Source organism: Lactuca sativa, chromosome 9, assembly GCF_002870075.4.
Source record: "Lactuca sativa cultivar Salinas chromosome 9, Lsat_Salinas_v11, whole genome shotgun sequence".
In the NCBI taxonomy this organism is placed as follows: domain Eukaryota; kingdom Viridiplantae; phylum Streptophyta; class Magnoliopsida; order Asterales; family Asteraceae; genus Lactuca; species Lactuca sativa.
The window spans coordinates 51,869,306-51,880,937 of record NC_056631.2 but is presented as its reverse complement, the minus strand read 5'-3'; the positions used below and the strand labels follow the sequence as shown (position 1 = coordinate 51,880,937).

Below are 11,632 nucleotides of genomic sequence, written 5' to 3'. Positions count from 1 at the left end.
TGACCCCCGTGGTTAAGGGGCTTCACCCATAAATATCAGTGTATTTTAAATCATAATAAACTTAAAGAAGTGTGCATTCCACACCACTTGTACTTGTTCAATATTTATTAAGATTATATCGGTCAACAAGTTAATCTCATTACACTTAAATAATATTGGTGATATCTCAGAATATAACCAAATGAAAATCAACATGTCTCTAATAGAATTCAAACTACATACAAATGTATCGATAACACTAAAATCAGCAACATTAAAAAGCTCAGGTAGTATTTTTAAGTGATTAAATTTGGTCATAGTTTTAGGGAGATTTTCATTTTTCGGTTTTCTTAGCTCGTTTGTAATCATAGCTTTATTTATCCGATTAATAAAATCCCATTCTCCTCTTTTGTTGATGTGTACACCATCACATTAATGGTGGAACCATGATAAATTCTTGTATTTTTTAGTTTGGTTGATTTTATTTGGTATTTTATTTGGCAATTTGGATTTAGTTTTTCTCTATTCCGTTTCATTATGTTATTCATCCGCATGTGAATGTTTGAGTTACACTAGATTCCAACAATGACAAGAGGCACCATATTTCCAAACATAATAGCCCATACCAATATACCATAACGTATTGCGTTTGTATATTCACTTAAGAACATCAACAATAGTATCTTACAAGCATTTATTCCAATTTATTTGAATCCATGATCACATATGGGATGAACATATATCTAATTGCCTTTTTATATATAAGATATATATAGAGAGAAAGACTGTATTTTAAATATTTGTAACGTATATTTAGTCTTAGAAGACGATATCTTTTATTTTAACTTGTGGAGTAACATAATAATCGACGGTTTTCTCCCACCAAAATCCTCTTTCAATGTAGGTCTCATGAAAACTTGCTTCTTCGGTATCTTTGATACTTAGTGCAATCATGCTTCTCGTCCCATAACGACCCTGATGATGAAAAAATTGAATTTAATTAATTAAGTTAAGAACTTTATTACGACCTTTAAGTTTTAATTAGAAAACATGCAATACATACCAACGGGGTGTCTACTTCAACAAATATCGAGCTTAGATTATGCTCCCAATCAATGGAACAAATATTAGGAAGTTGACTCTTTTCTGCTTTCATGGTGTCTCTCATTAGTTTGTCCATCATATCCTTCATGGGTATATCTTCGTCTTTATCATATGCGCTAAGCAACTTTTTAAAATTAAACTTCAAACGTTGAGCCTGAGAGAATATCATAATGATTCAAATTAAATTCATTTTTTAAATAAATGAGTTAGAATTGTCCTATCTAGCTTTTTATGTTCATGGATTCGCATAAAATTAAAATAGAGTGCATGCTAATTAAGAATTTGAGACCTTTGGCCAAGGGGAGTCGAGCTTGGCATTGGAGAGGACATGGATGCCTGGTTGAACCTGTTGAACAGTTGGAGGTTCACTTTTTGGTCTATTTGATATATAAAACATCGTTTTTGAAGAAATGTCAAGGGTTATGAGGTTGAACCCATTGTACTCATGAACCTCCTTCACCAATTCCTTTGCAAATTCCTCTGGACTCTTATTGCTCTACAAGTAAAGTTCATCACATATGAGACTTGACAAATTATATATTCGTAGACAATACTTTATCCTCTTTAATTTTTATATTAGAAGACGTACATATAAGATTAATGTTTAAGATATATATATTTTTACTATCTTATAAAACAAATCCTACTATTTCTAAAAATAGATTGAATAAAATAATAATATTTTTTTAAGACGTCCAAATCATTAAGCTAATTGTACAACTAATCACTAATAAAATAATATTAAAATTTAAACAAACTCCTATAAATCTTCTCTTCCAAGGTTTTGACCAGATATTTTTTCATCCAAATAAATACTCAACACCCTATAATTTGGTCATTTCATCAAATTTCTTTATTTTTAATATGACATGTTTCCTAAAACAAACTAATGATTGAATTGAAAATAATCATTCTCCATCGAAAAGAAATTAATTGTCGAAACAAACTATTTGTCGCCCGTCGCTTTGCGCGGGTAAACGGCTAGTATATATATATATATATATATATATATATATATATATATATATATATATATATATATATATAAAAGACTTACGATTACCTAAGTGAAACTCGATAGTTGGTTCCTTATTTAGGTTGTGTTTGACGCGTCACAACTAGCTAATAAACTAACTTATTTTTTGAGTCTTGTTTAAGTTGTTATGTTTGGCAAATCAAAAAGTATTATAAGATAGTTTTTTTTTAAAAAAAAAAAAAAAAAAACTACTTACACTAAGCTTTTTAGGAGTTTTTTAATTTTTTTTTCCAAATATGTCCCTTAATTAATTAGAAACCTATTCTTTTAAATTTCTTTTTATGGCATTTTATATCTTTCAGCTAGTTTTATAAAATATTATTTTTCATTAACTAGTTTTCTAGCTACTAGTTAGTTTTTATTTAATAGCTAGCTTTTCAGTTATCAGTTAGTATTTCAGCTAACAACTAGCTTTTCATCTGATACAAAAGCTAATAACTAGTTTTTCACCTAGCACGCCAAAAATAACATTAATATATGTTTCTTATTTGAGTATAGGAAAACAAACCTCCAAGAAACGAAGTGGAAGGTCTCCTCTAGTTTTGGCTTCCGGGAGAGTGTGAAGCTCCAAGACGTTAGTAAGGAATGACACTCTTCCTCCCCTCGTACAAGCCAACCATGTTCCTCCGGCAACCTCATCTCTGCCACCCAATATCTCTCCACCCTCCCACCACCCAACCGCCTTTGTTGGCCTTTCATCAATAATAACGACAACAAAATAATATACTAATTAATGTACATACCTTAACACATTTATACGTGTAAAGAATGAGTTGACAATAAATGAAAATGGTAGATGGTAAAGAAAAAAGAGTAACATATAAACAACAATAAATGAAAGGTTGGAGATAGTATAGAAAGCAGACTAGAAGAATAACATATAAACGGTAAGTAAGTACGAGCTTACAACAACTTTTTGTTGGTAGCCATATGAATTGTAAGTGATCTAATTGTATATTAAAAAAAAACTGGTTTTCATATTTTAATTTATTACATAAAATCTAGGGAAATTAAGTAATCTTAACAATTATTTAATATGTATTTGAAGAAAATAACAAGAAAATATACAAAAAATAACCATTTGGTCCGGAATAGACATTCTGGACAAATTTTTTTTCTGACACAAAAATACATTTCAGACTGAATTCTGGACCAACATTTCGGATTCCGGACTGTTATTTCGGATGTCGAAATAAAAACTCCAAAATTTCAAAGACAAGTCTAAAATCCAATGAACAATTCCAGAATTTCGAGAAAAAAAGTTTGACATTTTACTTAAATCTAACAAAAAGTTAAAAAAACATAGTAATGTAAACTATATACAATATTAATGCATAAAATCAGACATTTTTATTGAAAATGGTGACATTAAACACTTCGAAACATAAATTTCAGATATAAGTAGGGATATTTCTTTCAAATTCTTTTTGAAAAAACCAAAAAAATAACTTCAAAATTCAAAGATCAAATACAAAGTGGAGCATTTGGAATTAAAAGAAAAGATATTTGATTGAAAAAAAACTGGAAAAAAAAAACTCTGGAATATAAAAAGTAGTCCGAACATTCCGGAAAAGTGATTATTTTCCAAAAACAAAAAAAAAAGTTATCATCTTTGAAAAACTCATTTATAATCGTTAGATTACTTAATTTTCCTAGAATCTGTATGATAACAAGTTAATTATTCCCTTTTAAGTGCTAGCTAAATAGATGTGTGGACAATTGGACATGCACTCGTGATAAAACATAAAAGTATTGTGGAACAAAAAATGGCAATACGTATATGCAAACAGACAGTTGGCGATCTTCGAATCTAAATGAATGTTATCAGTCGAAAAGCCCTAGGTCGTTTTGATGAACTAATTAGCTTCACTGTTAAGAACGAAATTTCAAAGAAACGAAGAAAGTGTACCTTTAAGCCAATGTTGAGTTTCAACCTTAACAACATTTGGTGTTCTAAGTCTTAATTGGATCAGTTACATTTAATTCTAGAAGACTTGTAACTACTGACTATATATACTAATGTTTCTTTTACCTGTGATGATATTCGTCTCTATTAAGCAAAAGAAGGAAAGGGTAGAGAGGGTGAACTTGCCAAGCAAACACTGCAATGCACATATCTATTATTTCAGAATCTAATGGAGAGTTTGATGTGCAATGTTTGCTTTCATGAGTTCATCAAGGTGTGGAGTGTTTGTGTGTTTATAGGCACATAATGTTCTGGAAAATTACATGAAAGGTCCCTTGATTATAGCTTCAAGTAACAAACTTTGTCCATTGACTTTAGAAGATCATCCATAATCATTAATCTTGTTGTATAACTTCTTTACCTTTCATATTAGATTTTTGCTATCTATATTTAACAAAAATCTATCATAACAAACAAATTACAATTATTGACGAGTTTGAAGTTTTTTTTAAGTTAACAAATTAGTTTATCAACATCATTATAAAATATTTTATAAAGTTTACTCATATAATTTGTTAATTATGTGTAAGCGCATGTAATATATATTTTTTTTTTACAAAAAATAGCACATAACAATAACATCAAAAAAAAGTAAAAATAAAAAAATAAAAACTCAAATTGTACAACAATCACATTAACTAAAATAATTATATTTAACTGTAATATAATTAGGAGAATAAAATGAAACATACTGAATAGGACTTAATTATACAAAACACAAAAACTCGACAAGGGAATGCCTAAGAATGATTCAGTATCATATGACAAATATACAATATATTTAATTGAAAAAAGGTTATAATAGTTTCTCAAGTTATTTATATTTAAATAAAATTTGATACGTCTCATATCATGTTTGTAATATAATCATAAATTTCATGTACTCATTGTTTTTTTAACAATATTGAAAATCATATATGATCATCTAATTCTTTTGTATACATGTAATCATTGTTTTTTAACAATGTTGAAAATCATATATGCCAGGTTATACCTTCTTATACATTATGAAATATCCTATTCAAACATTGATAATTGCTAGTAGTAAATATTTTTTATTTTTTATTTGGTTCAACATTTCTATAATTATGTTATTTATTTATTGTTTCCTTAAGAAAAATTATGAAAATGACATGAGTTGATTTGGAAAAAAAAGTACATTCATTTACACATCAATAATTTTTTACTCAATCGTCAATATTTACATGTAAGATAAAAAATTAACCATATAGCCTGTTTAATTACTTATAAATGTTATATTGAAATACTATGGACCCAAAAACTACCTTACAAGCTTACACTACATATGCTTCAAATAACAATGTTGATAAAAAAAAGCTTTCCTAATGGTAAAAAATATTTTAAGGAGTAACTATTATTTTCCTTAAAAAAAATCAACAACAAAAAAAAACACTAAAGATCTCTCCAAATAACGATTTTGTTATAAACCAAAGGATGTTTGAATATGAGTTTCGAATTGATCATTACGAATTTTGATTCATAGGCAGGTAATAATCCAAAATTATTAAGTTTAAGTATTCTTATATACTTATTTTACATATAACCTTAAAATCATGTTTGACAGTTTCTAATTAATTTTACTCCAAAAATAACAAATTAACAAATCAACTTTTCCTCACATCATAACATCCATTGAATGCGAAAATCTATTGTTTTATTCGAACACAACTCACATGATCACTACTAGGCCTTCTTAACACTTAAGGAGTTAAGGTTGTTCCCAAATATGTTATTTAAAGCAATACAGGACCAAACATGTTACCAACATGAATGTCAAGGGACTAATTTAAAAAATAATAATTTTAAGGGTGGTGATGGTAGGGATAGGGGTAGGAAGTCCATTTAATGTTACTTTGATGGACATTATCGAAAGAATCATGTGCATGAATTATTCCAACCCATATTTATATGAGCAATGAATAGGTTGAGTTTTTAGGTGGTTATGATTTTACCTTATTGAGCTTTCAAATTTCTAAGCTATTTTCTAAAGAACAAAGTTTACGTAAGAAGAAACTGTTCTCATCAAATGTTATGGATTTTTTTGAACAACTTAATATTATATATATATATATATATATATATATATATATATATATATATATATATATATATATATATATATATATATATATATATATATATATATATATATCATATTAGCAATAAGCGAATGTAAAATCAACTATTATAAATGAACACACATAATAGGGTTTTGAAACTAATGACACCTGACATCGGACTAATTTTGGTTTTCGATTCCTAGACACAAACCAATTAAAAGAATAATAAAAAAACCGAATCTGTTAACGAGTCCCTTCTTATACGCTTTGTATCAAAATGATGTTTCTGAAATTTTATGACCCACCGTATAGTCATAATAATCACTTCCAATGCCAATTGTTTTGTATTAGATAATCGAATCAAGTCGATCCAACTAATAACATCTTCCAACAACATAAACTTGGAATCGACAAATCACACCAAATTTCAATTGTTACCAAGAGCTCCACCGTAACACCAAAAGAAAGAAAAGTGTGGGTTAACCCTTTCACAATCATACACTTTCTTTCCTTTTTATGGTTTTTAGATCCAACACTCCAAATCCGATTTACACAAAAACTAAAGGTACATTTTAAACAGTTTTATTAGTAAGCTTTAATATCATTGTTGGGTTTTGATTTGATCAATATTGTTAAGATACAAAATGCAAAATAAATAAACAGAAAATGAACCTAGGGTGTCTTTGGTACCGATAAAAGAAATTCAAATAGAGAATGAAAATGTAGATAAATATAATTGAGGTGGAGAAATATAATCGATTCCACTATTTGCTAAAAGAAATAAATCTCATAGAAATAAATACTTGAGAATCAATTGAATGGTGTATGAGGTTAGCCCATACACAACAGTAGTCTGACACAAAACAATTACATACGAGACCTGCCAATAACTTGCCAAAATGAAATGTATAATAGACAAAGAATGATAGACATGAAAGGACAGAAGGACGACATGATGGAAAAGTAATAATTCTTTATTCATGCGTAATAAAAAAAGATTTAGCTCCTCCATAAGATCTAATAAACACTAGCTAATATAATATTAATAAAGTCTTCCATTATCATCTTATAAACAGTAGCTCCACACACAGACACTTCAGGTAAGTGTTCTTTACTCATTAAACTTTTTATCTCTTTTATGAAGACATCTTTGTCTCCACATAGTTGGCTCCATCCCACTAGATGGAGTTGACTCTCTTTACACTAGCGATCTAACTTGATCGTCAAAGATTGTTCCCGGTGCACAGTTCATGGACAAGTTTAACGGTCTTGTTTCTTATTGTTGCCCATGTTTTATAGTTGAAATCCAACAATGACGCATACCCGACGGTCATATGAGCTAGAGTGATGCCCAGAGGACCATACGAAACACGAAATAGCAACATAATTCTTTTGTTTGTTTCTAGTAAGCAATGAAATTGAAATGATTTACCATGCCTATTATTTTCAAGCAACATTGTTTTTGCCATAATTTATTATGATTCACATATTAATATATTACATTATGTATTTTTTATATTTCTTAGTTATTTTTTTTCAATATTTTTATATATATGGATTAAGCAATGCATATCTTATTTAAATACTACAAAAATGTATTTGGAAACAACATGCAAGCTATTAAATATAATATGTGATGATTTTGATGTCTTTTATAGGTTATTAACATACATATGAAGCGAAAATCTTAACCTTTAAGTTAACATTCACCTATAAATGATTTATGTTTTCTCTAATTGATAGCAATAAACAATGAACATCGAGAACTCTATTGAAATTGAAATTCACAGGTTAGCGTTTACATACCTTTGATTTGTTATTGCAAATAAATCCTTGTTCTAATTCTTGATTTATTCAGAAAGCCTAATACCAAAAGCTCAGTGCCTCTAATGGTTTGTACCAAAACCCTAGCAATTAGAAGACTTGAGGAGAGAGGATGAAAGACGAGAAAACCAACTATTCTCTTGGGAAGAAGGAGTGGACGAAAAAGAGGCACCCAAGGGGTCCTATTTATAACTGATAGGAAAACTTTGGAAACCCTAATCTTGAATAAAAATAGTAATATTTCAAATTCAAGAAATTATCCAATATCCTTATCTTCAAGAAGCTTCCAGAAACCCTGACTAGGCTCCTCCAAAACCATCCACTCCTGGAACGTTCTAGAAGTCTTCCTTTGTTCAACTTTTGAATAATTACAACTTAAGTCCTTGAAACTTTAATTAGTTTAATTAATCCCAAAATTAATTCCAATTAATTTCTGATTAACTTTTAATTAATTGATACTATATCTAATATATATATATATATATATATATATATATATATATATATATATATATATATATATATATATATATATATCTGATATGTGCTTCGAGCTTAACGCCGTTTGGGGGTAACTTCGTCCTAGTTAAGCCTGAGAATCACAACAAAGAAAGAAGCAACGCCAGTCGTCGTTTAGGAGGGGGTCACAGAGCGAAGCTCTGACGGTCTAGTCAGTAATTGGATGAGAGAATTAGGGTTTAGTTTAAGGTAGAGAATGAGGCGATCCCTTCTTCTGGAGAAGAAGGGTTTCTTTTGTACCTGTCGTTGTGGGAGCATGTCCCCGACAATACCTTTTGTCTTGTTTGGGCCAGCAGGATGTGGAGGTGTCCTATTGGCAGATTGTGCACCGCTAGCGGTTACCTGCTATTGGTGCATAACTACCGAATGGCAACGTTCTGAATGCTACACTTGTCGCTCCGAGGAGTGGTTAGTAGTGTTTTGGCTTGTTATAGACCTGATTTTCTCGTTCTGAGTTGGACCTTGGTGCTAGAGCGCCAGGGCTTAAATGTGAGGCTGAGAAGGCGAGGGCCAAGGCCTAACACTTATGTTGGGTAGCGCTCGTTATCTAGAATGTCCTTTAGATAACCGTCTTGTTATCTTTGACATATTCCTAGAGGGATACGTTAACAAGTCCCCTAGGCTAGTAAACGTCAACGTTAGCTTGGGGTAACTGAGTTGCTCTAGCTTATACCAAGACATATGTTCGGTGGGGATGGCTTTGACGTCCACTGATATGTTGGAGCCGTCTGCGCAGATGGTTTCATCATTGTAACTGTTCAAATTTCCCGCCTTGCATTTAAGACTCCCCTTATCATGGACATTTTCCTTGTCTTCGCTCTACTGCTTCTTGAATTGTCTTCGTCTTCACTTTGCTTATCCTCTCTTTCATCTTGTTCTTGTTTATCGGAATCCATGGCGACACCAACTAGTGGAATCCAGTCGACGCCTCACAAGTTTGAGGGACTGCAGGCCCGATTCGGTTTTCTTCCCGAACATGGTGTGCAACATCCTTGGAAGGGGTGGTTATTTCTCGACCGCCGAAAGGGAAGGTCAGATTCCCCATCCCGATCTTCGAGACGGGTCTACGATTGCCGACAACCGACTTTTTTGATGAGATCGTGCGCCAATATGGCTTCTCTATGTAAGATCTAACTCCTAATGCTGTCAAAAAATAGTTGATTTCGAGATGGCTTGTCGAGCTTTGGGCGTGCTTTCTTAATTTTGGGCTTTCAAGAACTACTTCAACTCCTCTACCTAGTCTGGCATGCATATATTCTCTTAGTGGCGGGGCATCCATGCATTCATCATAAACCAAAAGCCCCTCCCCCCCTAAGAAGAACTGGAAGGATAAATGGTTATGGGTGAATTGCAACTTGGTCGATTTTGGCTATCCTCGTAGAACCACCTTCACTGATCGGATGCCACAACTTTGGGGTGTTAGCAAGACTGTGGCACAAGCGTTGAGGACCATTTCCTTCAATGGGAAAGATTGGAAGGACTACATAATGTCCACAGTCGGTCTGAGCACCACCTAGTGGGTACGTGTGATGATGTATTGGTTCTTCATGGAGAAGGATGGTGAACGTGTATCTCTCCCCCTAGTTTATATCTCGACGAGGTGAACTCGGAGGCTTTGTCGGTCCCCTTATGTATATGATTCGTTTTTTTTACAGGTCACGAGAGGACCATTCATTTTGAGATGGTCTTGTGGGGCAGGTTCCACGGCAGTTGCCAGCATAAAGAAGTGCCTCTGATCGGATGCCTCAACTTTGGGGTGTTAGCAAGACTGTGGCACAAGCGTTGAGGACCATTTCCTTCAATGGGAAAGATTGGAAGGACTACATAATGTCCACAGTCGGTATGAGCACCACCTAGAGGGTACGTGTGATGATGTATTGGTTCTTCATGGAGAAGGATGGTGAACGTGTATCTCTTCCCCCCTGTTTATATCTCGACGAGGTGAACTCGGAGGCTTTGTCGGTCCCCTTATGTATATGATTCGTTTTTTTTACAGGTCACGAGAGGATCATTCATTTTGAGATGGTCTTGTGGGGCAGGTTCCACGGCAGTTGCCAGCATAAAGAAGTGCCTCTGATGGAGATACTGATGGGTTTTAGCCATAAGAACTTTCCTATGTGCGCATGCAAAACCCTAATGCTTGGATCTAGGCTTTCTAATTAAACATGCTTTGAATCCAAGACTTCTAATGACTATTTAGGAATAAGAACAATGTTAAAACAGATCTAGAATCATACCTTTGAATTCCTTGTTGATCTTGTTGTTTTGGAGCTTCTAGAGTCACAATTGTCACTCCTCTAATGGCTTACAAACACCAAATAGCAAGGAGGATGATTTGGGAGAGAGGAGAGGGAAGGAAATCGGCCAGGGTTCTCTTACTTTAGATGAAGTGCCGATTTCCTTATGCCATAGGGTCTATTTATACTTGTAGACTCCTTAAGGGTTACAACCTAAACCCTAATCGGATAATCTTCTCTTAAGGCTATCCAAATCCATTCCTTAGATAACCCCTTGGACGATTTGAAGCTATCCTTAGCTTCTAGAATCCGTCCAATGCATATCTATATGGATTTACAGTCTAAAGTTTAACTATCAAACAATTGACAATTTATACCCTCTTATTTAATTAATCTCTTTAAGTCACTAAATTAATTCCAATTAATTCTATGACTTATATTAATCAAATAACAATATATCATTCTTTATATTATTCTCATAATATACTAATAATATTTACTCTCTCTTAATAAATCATCCTATCAAGTTGCTATGGTGAAGGCAACCCAAAAGGACCATGCACAACCGGGTCAATTACTTGCCTAATATAGTTGCAGTCTTAGACACTATTCCAACAGATACTTCCTCCACCGGTTTGTGTTGATCGTGATCTGACACTTTCTAGTCCTGTCGTTGTTATGGTGCAAGGATCTGGTCCACACCCTGACCAGGAGTTGGTTGACGCGCTTGTTGAGGGGGTTTCTCGTGACGATCCTCCGCCTCCTGATTCGGAGAACGAGTCGTTGAAGGAGGCGGCGAATGGAGGTAGCCGCTCGACTACCAAGCGGTAGTTGGCCTGGTTAGACTCACCACTTACCGAAGGCACCCGTTCTAGCACTACTGGAT

At 32.7% G+C, this 11,632-nt stretch overlaps 1 protein-coding gene across 1 annotated transcript; it reads right to left on the bottom strand.

Annotated features, from left to right (window-relative positions):
• Positions 1–610: 610 nt before the first annotated feature.
• Positions 611–4,309, bottom strand: LOC111921236 (uncharacterized). Its single transcript, XM_023916810.2, has 5 exons — positions 4,152–4,309; positions 2,628–2,811; positions 1,373–1,579; positions 1,043–1,237; positions 611–954 (listed from the first exon to the last, which is right to left on the bottom strand). The coding sequence occupies exons 1-5, from the start codon at positions 4,232–4,234 to the stop codon at positions 799–801; spliced, it is 825 nt and encodes a 274-aa protein (XP_023772578.1). The 5' UTR covers positions 4,235–4,309; the 3' UTR covers positions 611–798.
• Positions 4,310–11,632: the final 7,323 nt, after the last annotated feature.

Bases quoted from the DNA above. Each gene is read 5' to 3' on its own strand.
- LOC111921236 (XM_023916810.2), bottom strand. From the start codon at position 4,234: ATGTGCATTGCAGTGTTTGCTTGGCAAGTTCACCCTCTCTACCCTTTC. The intron at 2,812-4,151 runs GTAAAAGAAACA...TATTGATGAAAG, and splicing joins AGAGACGAATATCATCACAG to GCCAACAAAGGCGGTTGGGT. The intron at 1,238-1,372 runs GTCTCAAATTCT...ATATTCTCTCAG, and splicing joins TCGACTCCCCTTGGCCAAAG to GCTCAACGTTTGAAGTTTAA.